Raw genomic sequence first — 25181 nt, forward strand, 5'->3', positions numbered from 1 at the left:
CAGTGATTTAAAAATAAATCTATATTTACCTCAAAGGCAACGTTATCGTAACTAGATATTGTATGTACAAAGCTACACTGCAAGTTGTTGAGAGCAGGAAGACTCAAGAGTAATGGGCATGACAGAAGTATCAGATTACAGCATATAAACAATTCCTCAGGTTTATGCTGTTGCTGTATTATAAACGTGCTGACATGATTGAGGGTAAACTGAGACTAAAAAAAGGCCTCATAAGGGTACTGAAAAGCAAATCTTAAAAGCAAGAACTCAATGAATAAGGCTAATGAGAGATAGGGGAGGGGAAACTTAATAGAAAATGAGATGGATGGAGTAAAAATAACTCAACAGGGTACTAAATATGCTGCAGAAACTACTTCTAGAAGTTTGACTTGGATCTAGAACCATGCTGTAATTGCTCTTGAATGTCATTTTTCAGCAGAAAGACAAAACTGTGATTGGCGAGACAAGAGCAATTCTACAGAAAAATAGATTGCTCGTTTTGTTTGTCACTTACAAGACATCTGGTACAAAAGACCCTTGGATCCAAACAGTCAGCTTCAGCAAGTGCCACAACAGTCTGGAAATACATTAGGAATGTTACTGAAATGTGTACAGTTAAGAAGTTTGACACACAATTTTTAGGAAATCAACACAAGTCATGAATTAGTTTATTTTGTACTTTCTAACAAAAAGGTGCCAAATGCTACGTGGCAAGCTAGAAACAGTATAACTTAGCTTGTGTGGCAAAAACCTTAATATTTTTCCACAGCAATTTTTGTCTCATCTATTTCAGAGGCAGAATAACAATATCGCCGTGGTCTAATTTCATGACTCCAGGAGTTTCATAGATTAACTGATTGTTTGCCTCATTTGGACTTTGCAGTTTTCTACTGCATGTGCCTTCATTTCCGAAGTAACTAGCTGGCTATGCAGCATTTGGAACACTGAGGATGCAAAAGGCATTAGATAAATGCAAACCTTTTCCTTCATCTACCATTTTGGAAACCTCATTAGTTTCAATTGAATGTTCAGAAGGCAAGCAGTCATTTCCATAAAGTTTGCACTTTTAAAGTCACAATGACCTGGTTTTTGCATGCAGGAAAGCAAGAACTAATTAGAAGACAGCAAGATCTCACAAATAATGATTCTCAAATATCTTTACCCTGTTTTTCTCTTGTTCTGAAACCTGGAGGTAACCAGGGCCTACTGTCCAAGTTTTATAAAAGTAATAGATGCAACCTGTAACGCTGAGGGCAAATGGAATCTGAAATCTTGACTCAGGCAGATGTACATTCTCAGTTAAGGACTTTTCAGTATAGTTGCATACAAATATAATCTTATACATATTCCATATATCACCCACAAGACAAAAACTGAAAGAATAATTCGAGTGGAAGAAACAAGACTCTAGTAAACCAAATATGCTAGGCAGATATCATCGATGAACTTGCCAAATTCAAAGTACAGAGGAACCTTGATTATCCAAAATTAATTATCCAAATTTTGGATTATTCGAAGAAGATCTCAAGGTCCCAATAGAAACATTACATCAAAGACGTGTTCCAACACTGACGGCGTCTTTGGTTTATAATTATTAAAAATGAACCCAGCTTACTGAAATGCTGCCGAGAATAGTCCTGGACATTGATGGGAGCCCAGGCACGGTCTCCAAATGACCTCCCCGCCCCCCTCAAATCTCCCAAAGGCAGCACGCACTATTTTGAGAATCACCCTCCCAGTCTTGCTGCTGGTGTCCAGTCCATCTGCCCCGGAGAGGGTGTGGGGTGCGGACAGGGGGGCTCATGAGAGCTGACGGGGTTGGGGGCACAGACCTGGGAGTGGACGGGGGGGGGGGGGGGGGGCGCGGAAGAGGCGGGCAGATGGGGGCTCGTACGGAGTGTGCTGCTGCCTAGTCTCCTGAACAGGGAATAGACTGAGCAAGTGCTCACTGTGTGAATCCAATGAACTGATTTTGGGGACAGGAGGGAGCTTCAGCAGTGCTGCAGGTCCCTTACACACAAGGGAGTGTCTGCTCAGAAACAAACCCTGAGACAGACAGAGGGAGCAAGGCAGGCAGAGCGAGGAGAAAGGAAACTTCAGAAAACTCCGAGCCCCAGAGGAAAGGCATTGAATTGATTAACCAAATAATCAATTATCTGAATGAAAGAGTGCCCGCCCATCTCGTTCAGGTAACCAAAGTTCCTCTGTAGATATTTCAAATTGTATACAATTAAGAAAAAGTAACACATCCCATTCCAGAAACTGCATGAAGGAAACAACACAAAAACAGAAACAAGATAAATTAATGAAATCATGTAGCAGTATTCACAAATGAAACAGACAAACAGAATTGGGAAAAAAAAATGATCAAAGCTCAGCAGCCAACTACAAGTATTATTACGTGTCTGGCCTGACCCTGAATGAATCACTTCAACTTCCAAGTCTCTTCAAAGATGCAAGTATCACCAGTATTGCTAACTGAAACCAAATAGACTCAATATATATTTGCAGCTGCAGCTCACATCCACTTTTGTAATTTTGCTTAAAATGCCAAGCTATCGAAAATATTTTCCTGAAATCTAATTGGAACGAATCATCTCCTAGAGACTATAAGAAGGGTTAATGAGCAAACACTCTGTTGATTGACTTCATCACACCAACACATCCGCAATTTCGCAAAAGGGATTTTGAGTTGGATGGAATACAGTAAGACATAAAATTAAAAATATTACATGAAATTTTCAGGGATGTTTTTATTCATTTGCTCATGGGCTGTGGATTTTGCTGGCTGGGTCAGGACTCATTTCCCATATCCGATTTGACCAGAGGGCAATGAAGTGTCAACTACATTGTTGTGTCTAAAGTCACATGTAACTAGACCAGATAAAGACAGCAGGTTTCCTTCTCGGAAGGATACTAAGGAACCAAATGGGTTTTTGCAACAATGAACAATGGTTACATGCCATCATGGTATTTTATTGAATTCAAATTTCACTATCTGCCATGCAAACCAATAACAGAACATTAGCCTGAGGTTCTGATTTACAATTCCAACAGCATTACTAATTCACACACACACCCCCTTCAGAAAGCAGACATTTAAAAAAAAAGTATTGCGGTTTTTCAATTAAGAATAGAGACAGTCTCTTGTTTCTCATCATGAGGAAACTATGAACAACTCCTCTTCAGATCAAATATCAATTTCGGCTGGAAAATCTTTGCTGTGGATAGTGTTCTTGGCTAACAGCTGCACTATGGGAGAATCTTCCCAGGTACTAGATGATGTGGGCATTGACAAGGAAATTGGAAAAGTCTCACAAGGGTAATGAGCAGTTTCTTGACATTGAGAGCAGAAAGTCCCAGTTTCCAAATCAGGTGTTGAATAGCGAGGCTAGATCCTTGCTTGTGAGTGGCAATAGACCTATTTGCACGTATTAACCCCTCATTATTAGACAGCTGCACCTCATTCTCCTACACACTGAATTGAAATTGGATGATGTCAATTCCTGACAGCAAAGTTAGAGCAGGTACTCAGTGCCTGAGGCTTGCCACTTGCGTCCAGGGACCTCCATCTTGGACACCAGTATTCAACATCACAAAGCATGCTTGAAGGAGAGGAACTGCATACACCCCGCAATCACAGACCTTCATGTCAGGTACGTACCAGCTTCACCACCTTCATATCACATCTCTGAACCAACTGCAAGAGAGTTCTACACATCAATGCTGGCAGCTGTCACTGCAAGTATTTGTCCATGCAGGAACAGGCACCTTTCTCATGGATTGTACCAGGCTGCATCTATCACAAGGATCCTCACATGTTCTCTTCGCGTTCACTTATATTGCACCTGTAAGACCAAACAATGTGGGAACAGGGGCAAACCATTCAGCTGAGTACCTCTGCCATTCAATGAGATCATGGCAGATCTGATCACCTTCAAATCCACATTCCTGCCTTTTCCCCATAATCCTTCATTCTCCTACTGATTAAAAATCTGGCTATCTCAGCCCCAATATATTTAGTGGCCCAGCCTCAGCAGCCCTCTGCGATAATAAATTCCATTGATTCAGTACCTTGAGAGAAAAAAAAAATGCCCGATTCTTCTAAATTCCAAGGAGTACAGGCCAAACCTACACAATTTCTCCTCAAAAGACAATTCGACCCATCCTCCCTCTCCACATCTGGTATCGGATTCATGAATCTTACATGGATCAATATCAATGTATCTTTCTTTGGTTAAGGGTCTGAAACTGTTTACAGCATTCTAGATGTGATCTGACTAGTGCTTTGTACAATTTTAACAAAACATATATACTTTTATATTCATTTGAAATAAAGGCCACATATCCATATCCCTTCCATATTACCTGGTTACTCACTTTGTGATTCATACACAAGAACTCCTAAATCCCTCTGTGCATTGTTTGCTGCAGTCTGTTGTTACTTAAATAACATTCAGCTCTCTATTCTGCCTGCCAATGTACATGATGTCATATTTTCCCCACATTATATTGCATCTGCCAAATTACTGCCCTGTTGCTTGACCTGACCTGACTCAGTATTGTCCTTACCTTCTTACTTATTTTTGTGTCATCTGTAAACTTGGCTATAGTGTTATCACCCGTCATACATTAAAAAAAATTGTGGCACATCACGGGTTACGGTTCGCCATCCTTAAAATGTGCCCCTTGTCCAAACTACATGTATTGTATTAGTGAGCCATCCTCTATTCAGGCTACTGTATACCTCCAATGCCATGGGCTCTGGTCCTATTCAGTAGCCAAACTGGGGCACCATTTCAAACACCTTTTGAAAATCCAAGTATATTACATCCATTGCTTCCCCTTTATCTATTCTGCTTGTTACCTCCTCAAAGAATTCAAATAAATTTGTTCCCTTCATGTAGTCATGTTGTCTCTGCTTGATCATATTATATATTTCTAAATGCTCTGTGATTACATCCTTTATAATAGAATAACAGTTTCCTCAATAACAAACTGGCCTAGGTTTACTTGTTTATTGTCAACTTCATTTTCTTAAATAAAAGGTGTTAAATGAGCAGTTTTCCAATCCTCTGGGACGTCTCCAGAATCAAAGGATTCTGGCACGATCACCCGCTATCTCTGTAGCTACGGCCTTTAATATCCTAGTATGTATCCTGTCAGGTCCAGGGAATTTAGGACTTTAGACTCATTAGCTACCTTAGCACTTTTTCCTCTTGAGGGAATTGTATTTATTTCCTCTTCCCCTTTTACCTCCTGATTACTATATCATTTTGGAAAGTTATTAGCATCTTACACTGTGAAGATTGTTGATAACTATTTATTCAAATCCTGTTTACGGGTGTATTATATGCATGAAATATCTGCATGTTTCATGTGTTATGACATTGACTACACTTGGGCATTTCAAGAAACAGGTCTACATATTATAGGGAACATTCGAAGCTTGTTTACTTTCCTTGACAGTTGGAGATTCAACAATTGCGCATTATCTGCACTCAAAGAATTGCTGCTTAGCTGGTTTCAGCAGTGAAACTTATTGAAAATTATATTTCAGAAAACACTCCATTTTCTATAAACTGATTTGGGACATCCAGTCCAAAGATGCACAGGTTTGGTGGATTGGCCACGTTATTGACCACAATGTCCAGGCATGTGCAAACTCGGTGGGTTAGCCATGGAAAATACAGGGTAATGGGATAAGATAGAGGAATGCTCTTCAGAAGTCAGTGCAGATTCAATGGGATAAATGGTCTGCTTCTACACTGTAGGGGTCTGTGATTCTATGAAGTCATAAAAGGCACCAAATAAATGCAGGTATTATAAAAACCTAACTTTTTTTTTTACTAATTTGTTCAAAACTTCTTCCTAAAGTTTACATTTGAGTTAAGTTATCAAGAAAATTTAACATTGCTGACTTAGTGTCATAGAGATGTACAGCATGGAAACAGACCCTTTGGTCCAACCCGTCCATGCCGACCAGATATCCCAACCAATCTAGTCCCACCTGCCAGCACCCAGCCCATATCCCTCCAAACCCTTCCTATTCATATACCCATCCAAATGCCTCTTAAAATGTCGCAATTGTACCAGCCTCCACCACATCCTCTGGCAGCTCATTCCATACACACACCACCCTGTGTGTGAAAACGTTGCCCCTTAGGTCTCTTTTATATCTTTCCCCTCTCACCCTAACCTATGCCCTCTAGTTCTGGACTCCCTGACCCCAGGGAAAAGACTTTGTCTGTTTATCCTATCCATGCCCCTCATAATTTTGTAAACCTCTATAAGGTCACCCCTCAGCCTCCGACACTCCAGGGAAAACAGCCCCAGCCTGTTCAGCCTCTCCCTGTAGCTCAGATCCTCCCTGGCAACATCCTTGTAATTCTTTTCTGAACCCTTTCACGTTTCACGTCTTTCCGATAGGGAGGAGACCAGAATTGCACTCAATATTCCAACAGTGGCCTAACCAATGTCCTGCACAGCCGCAACACGTACTCCTGTACTCAATACTCTGACCAATAAAGGAAAGCATACCAAACGTCTTCTTCACTATCCTATCTACCTGCGACTCCACTTTCAAGGAGCTATGAACCTGCACTCCAAGGTCTCTTTGTTCAGCAACACTCCCTAGGACCTTACCATTAAGTGTACAAGTCCTGCTGAGATTTGCTTTCCCAAAATGCAGCACCTCGCATTTATCTGAATTAAACTCCATCTGCCACTTCTCAGCCCAGTGGCCCATCTGGTCCAGATCCTGTTGTAATCTGAGGTAACCCTCTTCGCTGTCCACTACATCTCCAGTTTTGGTGTCATCTGCAAACTTTCTAACTGTACCTCTTATGCTCGCATCCAAATCATTTATACAAATGACAAAAAGTAGAGGGCCCAGCACCGATCCTTGTGGCACTCCACTGGTCACAGGCCTCCATTCTGAAAAACAACCCTCCACCACCACCCTCTGTCTTCTACCTTTGAGCCAGTTCTGTATCCAAATGGCTAGTTCTCCCTGTATTTCATGAGATCTAACCTTGCTAATCAGTCTCCCATGGGGAACCTTTCCCCATAGGAATGTTCCAAAAGCACTAAACTATACATGAAACTGCAGACAAACAAATCAACTGCCTGAGCATTACTTCATACATGTTCTTCTCATTGAGTGCTATCATTTGAACAATGATTTTTATGCTCAAAAGCAATATAGATGACTCACTCAAACATTAACACACTTAACTTATTTCATAATGTACGTTATTATTTTCACTTTCAAGTAAATGTTTCCTTAGAAAGGATATCAGGCAAGTATCGGACAAACCATGTGATGACCATCCAAAACAGCGATGCTGACAGGAATGCCAAAGGAAAGTAACTATATGTCTGCATACTTATAAAACGCCTACAGAAGGGGAAAACATAAGTAAGCAATAAGTGGTACAAAATCAGAAATCCCTGGCAAAACTCAGCAGGTCTAGCAGCATCTGTGGGGAGAAAGCAGAATTCACATTTGAGTCCAGTGACTTTTCATCAGATCTCCAGCATCGTTATATTTGAGTAATAAGTGGCAATTACTTTTGCTTGTTTGTTCCTCTGGCAACTGTCTAATCCACCCTTCTGTGGGTATTGAGCCTGCGTGGACGAGGGGTCCAGAGAACTGATTATGGTAGCATCGTATTAGTAAACCTTATAGCAGACAATATGGCCCAGAGACACAAATTACAATCTCACTACAGCAGTTGTGGCAATACAAATTTTAGTCAGTAAATTTGGGATTTAAAAAATGGTGACCATGTAACTACTAAAATGTTTCAAAAACTTATTTGGTTCACAAATCACAACTTTTCGGAAAGTAAATTGCCATCTTTATTTGGTTTAACCAATGCAATTCGATACCCTCAGCACTGTCGTTGTCTCTCAATTTAATTCTAAATGTTTTGCAATTGCTTTCAAGAAGGTGTCACCTTCTCAAAGGTGATGAGAGATGGGCCATAAATCCAAGTTTATTTTTTTAATGTAGGAAATGCTCCATTACTTTGCACAACGGTCCATTCTTCATTTACAGGCCAAGTAACGGGCTCTGTAGACAGGCAGGAGACTGGAAGAACACAGCAAGCCAGGCAGCAGCAGGAGGTGGAGAATGGTCCTGAAGAAGATTACATTGAAATGTTGATTTCTCCACCTTCTGATGCTGCCTGGCTTGCTGTGTTCTTCCAGCCTCTTGCTTGTCCACTTTGGATTCCAGCATCTGTGGTATTTTTGTCTCTAACCAAGTAACATGGTTACACACAGTTCAATTCATCCAGGTACAAACCACGAAAATTAACTTATTTTTCTCTTACTAACTCAGGGCATTTGGGACCAGTGGGAGTGCCATGCATTGCTACCTCAGCAAGCATCAGCAGACTCAGCACAGACTGGGGATCAAAACTGGCATTTCCTACTTCACTTGGCCAAGTCATTCACATTCAATCAGCTAACTTGTCAAGAGAACAAGCAGCTATATTTCATCAACAAAACCTTACTTTATCCAACTAATCAGCTTGAAAAGTCTTTTTACTTCCAATCAATGGGCAAAGGTGCTGCATAGCACAGACCAGGTGTATGATCAGGCCAAAAGGATGCCAGAAATTCCAGCAGGTTCTGCTAGTAGCAAGTACTTCCAGCTGTGGTGAACGGGAGAATCAAAGATGTTCTGGGACATAGGTAATGAGATGTGCTTGGGACGATACCATGAGAAACCTCGTTGGGCCTCACAAAGGTAAACCTCTGTGAAACTCCCCAAAATTAGCTGATATCTAGTAAAGCTTAGCTGAGTCATTGGGGACAGTTAAGTGACTGTGAACATGCACATGGATAGCTGTGAGTTGAGGGGTGCGTTTGTTAAGTTACTATATTTTACATTAGGATTAAACCTCGGCACAACATGGGCCAAAGGGCCTGTTCTGTGCTGTACTTTTCTCTGTTCTCTATGTTCTAAAGTTCAAGCCCGTGTATTTGTTGCAACTAGACAGCATTAGAATTTGACCCTGAGCGCTGAGATTGGAAACGTTTTTAAAACTTCCCAAAATTTGCATTTGCCATTAGGTTTCTGACTTGTAACAGTTGAAACGCACACATTGAACATTTTAAATCATCAATGCTATCGAAATTTGACTGCTCTGGTTTCAGCTACGTGGAGTCTTCGAGTCATACAGATTGGAAACAGACCCTTTGGCACAACTCGTCCATGTCACCCACGTTTCCTAATCTATCCTAACTGAAACAGTCCCATTTGCCTGCCTTTGGTCAATATCCCTCTAAACATTTCCTATTCATGTACCTGTCCAAATGTCTTTTATAACCTGTAACTGTACTCGACTCCACCACTTCTTCTAGCTGCTCGTTCCATACACCACCCTCAGTGTGAAATTGTTGCCTCGGGTCCCTTTTAAATCTCTCCCCTCTCACCTTAAAGCAATGCCCTCTAGTTTTTGACTCCCCTATCCAGGAGAAAAGACCTTGGCTAGTCACTTTACCTCTGCCTCTCATGATTTTATAAACTTCTAGAAGCTCATCCTTTAGCCTGCTATACTCCATGAATAAGAGTCCCAGCCTATCCAGCCTCCCCCTACAGCTCAAACTCTCCAATCCTGGTAATTTCCTTGTAAATCTCTTTTGCACCCTCTCAAGTTTAATAACATCCTTTCCACAGCAGAATTATAAGCAGTACTTCAAATGTGGCCTTACCAATGCCTTTCACAATAAAAGATGTAAGAAAAGCTTGCTTGAATATTTTTCGGATAAAACCATCAATTTTGCTACACATGTAGCAACTCAGACAGTTTGTGGAAATATTCATCATGCTCCCAATAGCTTTGGAAAAATATATTGTACTTGTGAAAAGAATATCTGACCATCTGAATCTGGAAAAACTGAATAAACACTGCCCTCATCTGTTTGCGAGACAGATAAACAGGCTAGTGAGGATTTGAATGTAAAGGCTTGAACACTGAACTCTCAAGTCATAATTCAATCTAGTTCTCCCTTGCTACATTTTGAATCATTTAACGTTTACAATTTTGTTTCCACAATTATTTCTAATGTATTCTTTTGGCATTTCAAGCTCTCTGTAAGCAGCTATTTATCTGGTATTGGTAAAAAGATCTGTTAGCAAGCAATAAAGATAACATGAAACAATTTATTTCTAGTTCTGCTTTTTTAAGTTGAGAAATTTCAGCATTGGTGGACACTCGTCCCTCAAGAATCATTCATGAATTGATTTCCTTAAGACAAGAATGAAGAGATTCATTTCTTGCAAATGGAGAGAAAGTGGTAATATGGCATAAAAAAACAAATTGCTGGAAAAATTGCAGCATCTGTGGAGAGAAATCAGAGTTGCTTCTGTGGGAAGTGCACCCAATTTCAGCTCCTCAAAAAAAAGCATTAGGGAACTGGAGCTGGATGAAGTTCGGATCATTTGGGAGGTGCAGGGGGTTCTTGAGAGGAGTTACAGGGAGGTAGTCATACCTCAGGTAAAAGATGAAGGTAGATGGGTTACTGTTAGGGGACGGAAGGGGAACTGGTAGGCAGTGCAGGCATCCCCTGTAGCCATTCCCCTCAACAACAAGTATACAGTTTTGGATATTGTGGGGGGACTTAGCAGGGGTAAGCAATGGGGCACAGGTCTCTGGCACAGAGTCTGTCCCTGTTGCTTAGAAGGGAAGGGGGAAGAAGAGCAGAGCATTAATCTTTTGGGGACTCCATAGTTAGGGGGACAGATAGGAGGTTCTGTTGGAATGAGAGAGACTCACAGTTGGTGTGTTGCTTCCCAGGTGCCAGGGTTCATGATGTCTCAGATCATGTTTTCTGGATCCTTGCGAGAGAGAGAGAGGGGGAGCAGCCCCATGTCGTGGTCCACATCGATACTAACGACATAGATTTGAAAAGGAATGGGGATTTAAAGCAGAAATTCAGGGAGCAAGGGTGGAAGCTTAGAGCTAGGACAATCAGAGTTGTCATCTCTGGTTTGTTACCTGTGCCACGTGCGAGTGAAGTGAAGAAGAGGGAGAGAGTGGAATTGAACACGTGGCTACAGGGATGGGCAAGGAGGGAGAGTTTCGGATTCTTGGATAATTTGAGCTCTTTCTGGGATAGGTGAGACCTCGACAAACAGGATGGTCTTCACCTGAACCAGAGGGGTTCCAATATCCTGGGGGTGGAATTTGTTAATGCTCTTCAGGTGGGTTTAAGTTAATCCAGCAGGGGGAAGGGAACCTAAATTGCAGTTCGTGTATAGAGATAGTTGAGAGTAGGGAAGTCCGAAATAAGGTTTCAGGTTCACAAGAGGGCACTGGCAAGCAAGAAACTGGTTTGAAGTGTGTCTATTTCAATGCCAGGAGCATCCAGAATAAGGTGGGTGAACTTGCAGCATGGATTGATACCTGGGATTTCGATGTTGTAGCCATTTCAGAGACATGGGTAGAGCAGGAACAGGAATGGGTTATTGCAGGGTCCTGGATTTAGATGTTACAGTAAGAACAGAGAAGGGGGGGGGGGGGGGGGGGGGGGAGGAGGGTTCGCATCATTAGTCAAGGACAGTAATATGGCTGCAGAAATGACGTTTGAGGTCTCATCAACTGAAGTAGTATAGGGTGAGATTAGAAACAGGAAAGGAGAGATCATCCTGTTGAGAGTTTTCTATCGACCTCCGAATTTGGAGGAAAGGATAGGAAAGATGATTCTGGATAGGAGCGAGAGTGACAGGGTAGTTGTTAGGGGGTACTTCAACTTCCCAAATATTGACTGGGAATACTATAGTTCAAGTACTGTAGATGGGTCAGTTTTTGTCCAATGTATGCAGGAGGGTTTCCTGACACAGTATATAGACAGGCCAACAAGGGGCGAGGCCACATTGGATTTGGTACTGGGTAATGAACCCAGCCAGGTGTTAGATTTGGAGGTAGGTGAGCAGTTTAGTGATGGTGACCACAATTCCGTTATGTTTACTTTAATGTTGGAAAGGGATAGGTATACACCAGAGGGCAAGAGCTACAGCTGAGGGAAAATGTAATTACAATGCGATTAGACAAGATTTAGTATGCATAGGAGAGGGAAGGAAACTGCAGGGGAAGGGCACAATAGAAATATGGAACTTATTCGAGGAACAGCTACTTTGTATCCTTGATAAGTATGTACCTGTCAGACATGGAGGAAGTTGTCGAGTGCAGGAGTGTAGTTTACTAGGGAAGTTGAATCTCTTGTCAAAAGGAAGAAGGTGACTTATGTTTGGATGAGATGTGCAGGTTCAGTTCGGGCAATTGAGTTACAAGGCAGCTAGAAAGGACCTAAAGAGAGAACTCAGATGATCAAGGAAGGGACACGAGAAGATAGCAGATAGGATCAAGGAAAACCCAAAAGCTTTCTATAGGTATATAAGGGATAAAAGAATGATGAGAGTAAGATTAGGGCCAATCAAGATAGTAATGGGAAGTTTTGCGTGGAGTCAGAGGAGATAGGAGAAGCGCTAAATGAATATTTCTCATCAGTATTCACACTGGAAAAAGACAATGTTGTTGAGGAGAATAAGGAGATACAGGCTAGTATACTAGATGGCACTGAGGTTTACAAGAAGGTGGTGTTAGCAATTCTGGAAAGTGTGAAAATAGATAAATTCTGTGGGCCGGATGGGATTTATCTTAGGATTCTCTGGGAAGCCAGATAGGAGATTGCTGAGCCTGTGCCTTTGATCTTTACGTTATCATTGTCTACAGCAATAGTACCAGAAGACTGGAGGATAACAAATGTTGTTCCCTTGCTCAAGAAGGGGATTAGACACAACCCTGCTAATCATCAACCAGATAGCTTTACTTCGGTTGTGGGTAATGTGTTGGAAAAGGTTGAGAGAGATAGAATTTATAATCATCTAGAAAGTAATATATTGATTAGGGATAGTCAACAGTTTTGTGAAGGATAGGTCATGCCTCACAAACCTTATTGAGTTCTTTGAGAAGGTGACCAAACAGGTGGATGAGGGTAAAGCCATTGATGTGGTGTAAATGGATTTCAGTACGGCATTTGATAAAGTTCCTCATGGTAGGCTATGGCACAAAATACAGAGGCATCAGATTGAGGGTGATTGAGCGGTTTGGATCAGAAATGAAAGATGACAGAGGGTGTTGGTTGATGGGAAATGTGCATCCTGGAATTCAGTTACAAGTGGTGTACCTCAAGGATCGGTTTTGGGTTCACTGCTGTTTGTCATTGGGTTTTGGGTTCACTGCTGTTATAAACAACTTGGATGAGGGCGTCGAAGGAGGAATTAGTAAATTTGCAGACGATACTAAGGTTGGTACTGGTGTGGATAGTGCCAAAGGATGTCGTGCGTTACAGAGGGACATAGATAAGCTGCAGAGCTGGGCTGAGAGGTGGCAAATGGAGCTTAACACAGAAAAGTGTGAGATGATTCACTTTGGAAGGACTCACAGGAATGCAGAGTACCGGACAAATGGTAAGATTCTTGGTTATGTCGATGAGCAATGAGATCTCTGTGTCCACATACATAGATCCTCAAAGTTGCCACCGAGGTTGATAGGGCTGTTGAGGAGGCATACGGTGTGTTGGCTTTTATTAGTAGAGGGATCAAGTTTTGGAACCATGAGGTCATGCTACAGCTGTAAAAAACACTGGTGCGACCGCACTTCGAGTATTGCGTGTAGTTCTGGTCACAGCATTATAGGATGTGGAAGCTTTGGAAAGGGTTCAGAAGAGATATACTAGGAAATTTCCTGGAATGGTTGAGAGACTTGAGGCTGTTTTCATTAGAGAGAAGAAGGTTGAGAGGTGACTTAATTGAGACATATAAGATAATCAGAGGGTTAGATCGGGTGGTAATGGCTAGCGTGAGGGAACACAGCTTTAAATTGAGGGGTGATAGATATAGGACAGATGTCAGAGGTAGTTTCTTTACTCAGAGCAGTAGGGGCATGGAATGCACTGCCTGCAACAGTTGTAGACTCGCCAAATTTAAGGGTATTTAAATGGTCATTGAATAGGCATATGGAGGAGAATGGAATAGTGTAGGTTGGATGGGCTTCAGATTGGTTTCCCAAGGCAGCGCAACATGGAGGGCCGAAGGGCCTGTACTGCGCTGTAATGTTCTATGTTCTACAGTTAACGGTTCAGGTCCAGACACCCTCCTTCAGAACTGGGAATATGGCAGAGTTGGACGCTCAGCCATGCTCACGCTGAATGGTGGAACAAACTCAGAACTAAATGGCCAACTCCTGATCCTAGTTTTGAAGCTTCATGTGGAGACTCAAAACATTGGCTTTGTTAAAGCTCTAGGTTACAGTGATGCTGATGAAGGGCCTTTGACCAAAACGTTGATTTTCCTGCTCCTCAGATGCTGCCTGACCTGCTGTGCTTTTCTAGCACCATTCTAATTTAGACTCTGATCTCCAGCATCTGCAGTACTCACTTTTGCCTTTGTTAAAGTTCTGCTCTGTGGGAGATTTCAAACTACAATATCCCATTCTTGAAATGTAACCATATTAGGCAATTCTTAACATAAACTTGATCAGTCCTAAAAATCAAATTGTATTTTGCCACTAATTTAGACAATGCAAAGAGCCAATTGGGCAATGTATATCATGTATACACCATTTAAAAATTCATTCACTTGATGAGGGCGCCACGAGCCCAGCCAGCATTTACTGCTTGTCCTTAATTGCCCTCCAGCCCATCTCCTCCACTTCCTGCACCCCCCCGCCCTTGAACCCCACCTCTCCAACCGTAACAAGGACGGAAACCCCCAGTCCTCACCTTCCATCCCACCAACCTCTGGATACAACACATCATCCCCTGCCATTTCCACCAAGTACAGTCAGATCCCACCAGAGATATATTTTCTTCTCCACCCCTTTCAGCATTCTGCAGAGACCATTCCCTCCGCGGCTCCCTCATTAGGTCCAAGCCCCACCCATCCCCACTCCACTCCTGACACCTTCCCTTGCCACTGCAAGAGGTGTAAAACTAAACCCACACCTCTCCCCTCACCTCCATCCAAAGCCCCAAAGGATCCTTCCACATCCGGTAGAGATTTTCCTGCATCTCCAAACACCCCATCTACTGTGTCCGTTGCTCTTGATGTATTCTCCTCTACATTGGGGAAACAGGACGCTAACTTGCGGAACATTTCAGAGAACATCTCTGGGACACGCACTAAACAACCCCATTGCCCTGTGGCTGATCACTTCAACTCCCGCTCCCACTCCATTGAGGATATGCAAGTCCTGGGCATCCTCCACTGCCAAATCCTAGCCATCCTTGGGACACTCCAACCACATGGAATCAATGTCGATTTCACCAGTTTCCTCATTTCCCTTACCCAATCCTACCCCTGATCCAACCACCCTCTTGAACTGGCCAACCTGTCCATCTTCCTTCTCACTTATCCACTCCACTTTCCACTCCAATCATCACCCCTTGACTTCATCCACCTATCGCATTTCTAGCTACCTTGCCCCAAGCCCACCCCCCTCCCATTTGTCTCCCAGCCCCCTTGGGACCCCCCACATTCCTGATGAAGAGCTTAAGCTCGAAATGTTAACTCTCCTGCTCTTCGGTTGCTGCCTGACCGGCTATGCTTTCTTAGTGCCACGTTTTGAATCTGATCTCCAGCATTTGCATTCCTCACTTTCTCCCACTTATTTGTTTATGTAAAATGAATCAAAGACAAGAAGTACATACATTATACCAGTGCTTCCAAAAGGTTTTCCCACTGCGACCTTACTTTTAGGCTTGAAAACTGTCATCACCCTGCGGTGAGATGAGGTGTGTTTACGTAGAGTCAATCATTGCTGCCTGGATTTTGCAAAACCCACTTTGGGAAGCCCTTGTGTTATACTAAAAGCATATGTACAAGTTTCTTTCCTTGATTCCCTTTATATCAGGAGATTATGGTTAATTGAAATTTTTGAACATTTAACTCAATTCAAAATTACTAACAGCCAAGCACACAATTGCAACATTTAAAAGGCATTTGGATGGGTATATGAATAGGAAGGGTTTGGAGGGATATGGGTCGGGTGCTGGCAGGTGGGACTAGATTGGGTTGGGATGTCTGGTTGGCATGGACGAATTGGACTGAAGGGTCTGTTTCCATGTTGTACATCTCTATGACTCTAAAAAGCTTCCTCATTAGCTGTTGTGAATGAGCTTGTAAAAGGTTCTACCATTTAGAATGCCATTGGGCATTTCACTATTTTTCTGTCCTTGCAGGATACTACTCCAGTCACTAAATGTGTCTTCCATCCCCATCTGGTACCTCAACCATATTTATATCCATAGCATGTTATTGTGATTAGCAGACTTGCAGAAGAAGGGATTGGGATGGATAGAGTGTGTTCGCGGAAAAAGCTGAAGAGTCTGACCTTGTTGCCCTTCATAATTTACTCATGCATTGATATTCAGCATCACTGGACAGCTATTATAACCTCTCTTCACTTTCCATTCCTTATGTTCATCTCCAACTCAGGAGCATGCAACCAACTTTAACACAGTCTTCTAACACCTCACTTGGAATCAGGTGTTTTAGTATAAAATTAATGGCTAGGGGAGAGAGGCACAGGAAAAAAAGGGGACAGGAGGAAGAATCACAGGCATTTACTCACATAGTATTATGTGAATGAATTCTAGTGGCAATCAGAGAAGGTAAATGAGCAAGTAGTGGCACTTACCTTATCACAAGCTGTATTACGAGCCAAGTAGAAACAAATAATATGCCCTTCAGAAGCCAGGAGTCAGATTCCATATCTGCGATGTAGCCAGTCACCCATATCACTGCCACTGCCATCAAAAACAACAGGAGAAGCTGCGGGTCAAGAGATAATCCAATGAATAACTATTTTTATTATTTTGCATTGATCTTCCTTTCCAAAAATCCTACAGTACACAGAAAGAAAAGGAATTCTTGAAACATGTAACTTTCTCAAATCGGTGCATTTCCAGACCAATGGGAAGAACACTAGAGCTGGATCCAGTCCTATTGAAAGGAGGAAAGCCATGTGAGAATGGAGAAGTACTTAAAAACTTGCCATCACAATATTGTTAGGTTTACAGTCATATTCGACTGAGGCAAGGAAAAAAATCAGAACCATGACAATGTTCAACGAGAGGAGAGCTAACTACAGTGAGTTGCAAACTTATCTAGTCAAGGTGGATTGGACTCAAAGTTTGCCAGTCAAAATAACAAATAAGCATTGCAAGACCTTCGAAGGAAGTGGCTTGTCAAATTCCCACAAGAGGAAAGGGCAGCTAAAACTCACGCTCCCAATACAGAATTTCACAGCAAAAGACGACTTATGTTCAACATCAAGTTCACAATACAGAAGAGAACCAAGCTGAGCAAAACCAAGGAAAAAAGACAAAGAGAGTGAATCAGAGATTGGGGGCTAACACAGAAGGATACCCAAGCATCCTTTACGGATTTATAATGAAATGTGAACGAAGGCAGGGTCAGAACCCCATTAGAAAGCAAAAAGGAGATACTGGGAAAAAATGAGCATGGTTTAATTAGTACTATGCGACTGACTATGCTTGAGACTAGCATGTTACTAACATCACAGTAAAGAGGAAGGGAGAAGAAAACTTGGATCGGATAAAAATAGGTAAATAAAATGAACTTTAAATGTTGCCAAAGCCGAAATCAGAGAAGTCACCTGGCCTAGATAGGATGCATCCTAGATTGCTGAAGGAATAAGGGTAGAAGATATCATGGCACTGACGTGAATCTTACAATCTTTCTTGACAGAGGACCGAAAGGTTACATGTCTATTCAAAAAGACTTTCAAAGCCATAAACTGAAGCAAAATTAATTGACAATTAATAAATCAAAGCATGGATTTGTTAGAGGTACATCAGGCTTGCCAAAGCTAATCGAGATCATTGTAGAAATACAGGGTTGATTCAGATAACGCAGTTCATGTCATGGATGTGGACTTGCAAAAGATCTATAACAAAGTGCTTCAATCAATTTGAAAGGAAAACTGGAGCCCGAGGGAATAAAGAGGCAGTTGTGCCATAGATATGAAACTAGCTAAAAGGCAAATATAAAAGGGAGTGGTAGGATCCATGTTGGGACCATTGTGTTTTTTAAAAATATTATTCATGATTTGGATACACAGAATATCACACCAGAGTTCACGGATGACACAAAACTCGAAAATGTAAACAATGAGGATGACTGTGACAGAACAGTGAAATGAATAGACGACAGATCAAATTTCTTCTTTATTGAGGTCTCTGCCAAAGGCAGATCTGACCCACAGCACCAAGGGCTGGGTAAAGATATAGGTCCTCAGTTCATTCCCAATCTGAATAGAAATCACGTTTTGGGAACAATCTGATCCAGACTGACAATCCAGCCAACAAAGGCAACCAGCAGGTACCATCACACCACAATCCACTCTCTCTTCCCAATGCTCCCACCCACTCAACGATTCAGAGTTCTTGTGGCAATGTACACTGCTTACCCTTGAGTCATGAATAGTGATTGTATATGCAGAAGAAATGCAAAACAATTCATTTTGATAGCAAGAACAAGCAGGAACAATACAAATAAGTTGAACAATTTAAAAGAAGGCACAGAAATAGAAAAATATTTGTATGTAAGATACCTACGCACATCTAATGGACAGATCTTTGAAAGTACTAAGACAAATTGAGATGTCTGTGAAAAAGGCATAAGATCCGAGGTTTTTAAAAATCAAAGCATAAAGTACACAAGCAACGTGCTTGTACAAAACATGATAAAACACTGGTTAGAGCACAGCTGGTGCACTGTGGTTAAATCTCAAGACCACACTTTAGAAAGTCTTCAAGATGGGTACAGACAAGATTTCCTTGACTCATACCAGAGATCAAAGACTTTATGATGGGAGATGAGAGGTTGGGTTTTTCTCTTTATGTTAAAGTAGGAAGAGTAAAATTTTGATGGGGGTGCTTGAATCAAAAATAAAGATTTGCATATATACCACACATCGCACACAACTATGCTGTCCCACTGCATTATTGTAATTTAATAAACGTGTCAGTCTGTTTGTACGCAGCAATCTCCTGCAAGTAGCAATGTAATAACAACTAAATGATTCGCTTTTTGTGATACTGCTACAAGTATAATTATTGGACAGGAAACTGAGGATAACCCCTTCCCCCTGCCCACATCCGTCCCGAGCAGAGTCATTAAAATAGACTTGACACATCTGTTACAATCGTCCAAGAACACACATAGAGGCTTAGTTTAGTATCACATCAGAAAGACATGCAGCTGCTGACAGACAGCACTCCTAATTACTGCACTGGAATGACAATTTTGATTGAGTGGGACTAAATCTCACAACTTTGATGCTCAGAACGCTGTCAACTGAGTGACAGCTAGCAGTGATTTGCCCCTCTGCTTTGAACCCTCCTGTTCCCCTCCCTTCCCAAACCCTGACCCCTCCTCTCCACCACACCAACCTCCAGCTCCAGCCCTTGCCCCACCCCTTCCCCACTGACCCCACCTCTCTTCCACCACCATCTTCTGGCCATTATAACTTTTGAAATATGCCTGAAACGATGAATGCACAATAGTTGCCAAAAAGTGGCCACATTCTATTATGACTTTAAATATTTCACCCACCTTGTATTTTTCAAAGATCTTGAGAACCTTCACCATAAAATGGCTTCTATTTCGCTGTACACTTGCATCAAGCAGACAACGTATGATCCAAGGATTTCGGTTTTGCTGGGCTAACCCCAGAGGAGTTTCTCCCTGGAAACAGATGAGCATTTCTTAGTTTCAACACCTTAAGGACAAATCTGATAGGTACTTCTGAAAAGACACTAATTTCAGGAATAAAATTCTACAAGCCTTTTAGAAAAATGAAACGATTATGTTGGATGAGTGATCCTCAAAATAAACACTGGTAAAAAGGTTATGCATTTAAGAGATAAACCAATTATACACCAAAAAGGGATCATAAAGACTGTCTTTTTTTAAACTTACTTGTGAGACATGGGTGACATTGGCTGGCCAGTATTTATGGCCTGCCCGTGGCTGCTCTCAAGAGTGTGTTGGTGAGCCAACAGCAGACAAAATTTGGCAGATGGGAGTATAATGGATTAGACTAGATTACTTACAGTGTAGAGACAGGCCCTTTGGCCCAACCAGTCCGTACCGTCCCTCTGAAGAACAACCCACCCAGATCCATCTCCCTCTGACTAATGCACCTAACACTACGGGCAATTTAGCATGGCCAATTCACCTAACCTGCACATCTTTGGACTGTGGAAGGAAACCGGAACACCTGGAGGAAACCCACGCAGACACAGGGAGAATGCACAAATGCAGGAATTGAACCCGGGTCTCTGGCACTGTGAGGCAGCAGTGCTAACCACTGTGCCACCATGCCGCCCACAAATAAATGTTTTTTAGGGTATGTGCAAACAATACACAGTCACCTGAGGCTGGAATTAAACCTGGGACCCTGGTGCTGTGAGGCAGCGGTGCTAACCACAGAGACACTGTGGGGACAAATAACTTGGATAGGAGAAATAGAAAAACAATACACTATTTAAATGAAAGGATTACAGAACTTGGTGGTACTAAGGGACCTGGATGCCCTGGTGCAAAAACCACACAACCTTAGTACAAGCAATTAGGAAGGCAAAGGGAAAGTTGCTGTTTAATGTAAGGGGAAATCAAATATGAAAGTTTTGCTGAAACCATACAGAACTTTGGCAGGGCCACATCTGGAGTCCGTGAACAGTTTTGGTCTCTTTATTTAAAAGGGTATAAAATTTAGAAGATGTTCAGCAAATGTTTATTCGATGCATTCTAGGATGAAGGGATTATCTTACAAATAATGGTTGAACAGTTTGAGTCTTTATCTATTAGAGTTAAGAAGCATGATTAGCAATCTTATTGAAATGTACAAGATCTTAAAAGGGACTGGAAGAAGCTTCCTCCCGTGCAGCGGGCCAAAACCAGAGGTCATAATTTGACAATACGAAATCTCCCCATTAAACAGAGGCAAGGAGAAATGCACTCTCTCAAGGGCTCATTAGAATGTGAAACTGTACCAGAATGTACAAGAAGATATTGCAGGTTGGGCTTTTAATTTGGTTCATGGTTGAGTTAGGCAAATTTTTGATGGACAAAACAGTGAACAGTTATGAGCGCAAACAGGAAATGGAACTCAGATCACAATCAGATCAACACAAATCAGATGATGGAAATATCTAGAATAGGTTCAAAAGGGACAAATAGCTGACTCCTCCAAGTTTTGGCTGACCCACTCACTTATTAAATGATGTGCTCATGATGTCCAGTTTTTAGTTATGTTCAAGTCAGTTAGTCATGTTGGCAAGGTACCAAAAAGCTGCTGCTGAGCTCTACCCCAACAGAAGCAGGATATTCACATACTTGGGAAATCCAAACACCTACCAGTCTCCCTGTAATCAACAATGAATGCTAGTTTGTCAAAAATACATGCTGAACAGCCCTTTCACAAAACATGTTGGCTCTGCCTGATCATATTGATTTGCTAAGTATCCTGGAATAAAAAGTTTCATAAAGACACCAAGTCACAAACAGCTAACTAATCTAATTAAAATATTGAGACCAAATCAGACAAAGACAGATTTTGAAGTCTGACTTACCATTGCATTTTCAAGTTCAACATTAGCACCAGCATCTAGAAGTACACTCAATGCAGCCACATTTCCTGACATTACAGCCCAATGCAATGGTGTGTTCCTGTGTACTTTATCAATAGCATTTACTGATGCATTTAATTTTACAAGGAATCCGGTTGGCTCAGGCCTAGATAAAACAGATTAAAGAGAGATACCAGTTGACTCGGTTAAACAAGATGCATTCCTTCTGTGTGATACTAAGATACAAACACGTTATGCTTACCCTAGTATTCTGCTCGCTGCCATCATTAATGCTGTTTGTCCATTCATATCAGGTACATCTACATCCTTAAAATGACAAAAAAAATCTCAGTTCCAGAAAAAAACATTTGATTTTAATGAGCGAAAAACAAATTTCATTGAGCTCCTTTTCCCTGGGGTGGAGAAGCCCAGAACGAGAGGGCATGGGTTTAGCGTGAGAGGGGAAACATTTAAAAGGGGTCTTAGTGGCAACTTTCTCACATAAAGGGTAGTGTGCATATGGAATGAGTTGCCAGAGGAAGTGGTGGAGGCTGGTACAATTACATCATTTAAAAAGCATCTGGATGGGCACATGAACAGGAAGGGTTTAGAAGGATATGGACCAAGCGCTGGCAGATGGGACTAGATTAGGTCAGCATGGACAATTTAGACTGAAGGGTCTGTTTCCATGCTGTACAGCTTTACAACTCTTTGACAAGCATGTGAATTCAAAATAGGGAAGTTAAAGGCGATCGCGGAAGCACACAAAAAAAAGAGCTCAGGGATTAGAAGTACAATGATGACTGCGAAACTGTTGCCAATTGTCAGAAAAACCCAACTGGTTCACTAATGTCTTTTAGGAAAGGAAATCTGCCATCCTTACCCAGTCTGGCCTACGTGTGATTTCAGACCCTTAGCAACGTGGCTAACTTTCAACTACCCTCTCGACAATTAGAAGTGGATAATAGATACCAGCCTGGCCAGCAACATCCATATCATGTGAATGAACACACAAAAAATATTGCACTAAATAAATAAAGCAACAAATCTGCAGATGCTGAGATCTGAAATAAAAACAAAGTGTTGGCAAAACTCAACAGGTCCAAACATTTTTACGATGTTTGCAAATCTCCAATCTTTCGGCACCTTCCTCAAGTCTAGGGATGAATAAAAGATTGGTGCCAGTGTTCTTTCAATTTCCATTCTCACCTTCTTCAATATCCTTTGCTGATTCTTATCCAGTTTCAGTGTCTTGTCAACTTTAAATATCAGTATCACTTATCAATTTTGAACCCTTCCACTGTCAGTGTTTCCTCCTCTGGCCTGAGTAGCACTAGTCAGCAGTATGAAAGAAGACTTCCCACTGGACATGTGCAATTCCAACAACACTCAATACCTGACACCACCTATGAAAATGCAGCCTGCTTGATTGGCCCCACATACACAAATGTTCATTCCCACTACCACCTACACTTAGTAGCAGCAGTGTATACCATCTACAAAATGCACTATAATAACTCACCAAGGTTTCTTAGGCAGCACATAATCATCTAGAAGGACGAGGCCAGCACATACATGGGTACATTACCACCTGCAAATTCCTCTACAAGTCAATCATCACAGTGACTTGGAAATACATTGCTGTTCCTCACGGCTGCTGAGTCAAAATCCTTAAAATTCCCTCCCTAATTCCATTCTGGATCTACCTACAACACATGGTCTGCAGTGGTTCAAGAGGCAGCTCACCACCACCTTCTCAAGGGCAAGCAGAGACAGAATAAATGCTGGCCCAGTCAGTGACACTCACATCCAAAGAATGAATTTTTTAAAAAATCATAGAAGGATTCAAAAGATCATCTACCTCCATTGCAAGCATTGCACCACCATGAAACACGCCATTCCCTCACCTCATCAGGATTCTGAAGGGACTATTCCACTTGCAAAATGCTCCTCTATACTTCTATTACCCACCAGAACCCAAACCCTCCTACTGCATTTATCCTTGGAATTGCAAGAGTTGTAAACTTTTACCACAGCTACGGGGGCCCCGACCCTCAACCCCTCTCCAGTATTTTAATGTCGACATTTATGCCACTTTCTCATCCCATCTGGAATTAGAAAAACTAATTAATTTTACTTCCAACTTTTACTCCTTCACCTGTTCAATCTTTGGTACCTCGGCAAAAGTGAGGACTGTAGATGCTGGAAACCGGAGTTTAGATTAGAGTGGTGCTGGAAAAGCACAAGTCATGCAGCATCCAAGGAGCAGGAAAATCAGTGTTTCGGACAAAAGCCCTTCATCGGGGTACCAATCTCTGACACCTCCCTACCTTTCTTGACATTTTAACCTTTCCATAAATTTTCATTACAAGGCCATCAACTCCCTTATATCTCAAACTGTATTTCTTCACAACCTGCTTCCTGGAAGGAATCTACTCCCACCTTTTCCTTTCCATCTGCTCTGGTGATGTGGCTTCAACACATGCCCTTCCAAGAGCTTGTTCCCTCAACCATTATTGGTTTCTTTTTGCCTTAATGGTGTCTCTCACCTACTTCCTGCACTTCAGCCTTCACCCCTTCCTGTTCCTTCCAGAAACATGATATGGTATCCCTTATCCTCACTTTCTGACCTACCAGATTGCTGCATTCCACCATTTCCAACACGATGCCATCACCAAACACTTATTTCCTCTCTCCTCACTAAGTTAAAAATCACAACACCAGGTTATAGTCCAACAGGTGTATTTGGAGGCACTAGCTTTCAAAGTGCTGCTTCTTCATCAGGTAGTTGATGACCTGATGAAGAAACAGTGCTTCGAAAGCTAATGCCGCCAAATAAACTTGTTGGACAATAACCTGGTGTTGTGATTTTTAAACTTTGTCCACCCCAGTCCAACATCAGCACCTCACTGTCTAAGATTAGTAACACTCCTTCCAGGTGAAGAAATGAGTTACTTACATTCTTTTAATAGAACCTATTATCACAATGTGGTGCCCTCGACGTCAGGGAGATTAAATACGTATCTCTGGCCTTCCATTTTGTTTGAATTGGCATACCCATTTTTTCTAAACAGTATAAAACCCAACACATTTCCACATCACTTCAGTTCTAAAGAAAAGTCATTGTTGGCTAATTTGGTTTTTCTATCTCCGTAGATGCTGACAGATCTGCTGAGATTTGCCAGCAATTTTTGTTTACACTAAGTTCAATATGACTGTGAATTGCTGGCAGGAAGTAACTTTTCCCCTTTGTTCACCTATAAAAGCAGATGATCATAGGCCAGAAGGTAAACCTTCATTGTAACATGTTCATGATAATACAAGTATGAAATAGGCATGGCGCAACTTCTAAAGCAGAAGCATGCAGGTGTTAACATGCATCACAACCAATGACTCTTAAATGAAAAGGAAGTGCACCGATCAAATTTCATTCAGACTGCAAACCAGGTGTTACCTCGGTTTTTTCTTAGCATCAACTTCAGCTGAACATTTTCAAATAAATGCAC

At 41.8% G+C, this 25181-nt stretch overlaps 1 protein-coding gene across 2 annotated transcripts in view; it reads right to left on the reverse strand.

Moving 5' to 3' along the window:
• zdhhc13 (zDHHC palmitoyltransferase 13) overlaps positions 1–25181 on the reverse strand; it is a 62608-nt gene that overhangs the window by 25095 nt on the left and 12332 nt on the right. For both annotated transcript variants that reach the window (XM_072592791.1, XM_072592790.1), the window contains 7 exons: positions 21938–22002; positions 21679–21841; positions 19658–19789; positions 16716–16849; positions 7297–7399; positions 1163–1285; positions 515–577 (listed from right to left, as the gene is read on the reverse strand). In XM_072592791.1, the coding sequence (XP_072448892.1) occupies positions 515–577; positions 1163–1285; positions 7297–7399; positions 16716–16849; positions 19658–19789; positions 21679–21841; positions 21938–22002 (783 nt within the window). The remainder of the gene's footprint in view (positions 1–514; positions 578–1162; positions 1286–7296; positions 7400–16715; positions 16850–19657; positions 19790–21678; positions 21842–21937; positions 22003–25181) is intronic.

This window comes from Chiloscyllium punctatum, chromosome 22, assembly GCF_047496795.1.
Source record: "Chiloscyllium punctatum isolate Juve2018m chromosome 22, sChiPun1.3, whole genome shotgun sequence".
Classification (NCBI taxonomy): domain Eukaryota; kingdom Metazoa; phylum Chordata; class Chondrichthyes; order Orectolobiformes; family Hemiscylliidae; genus Chiloscyllium; species Chiloscyllium punctatum.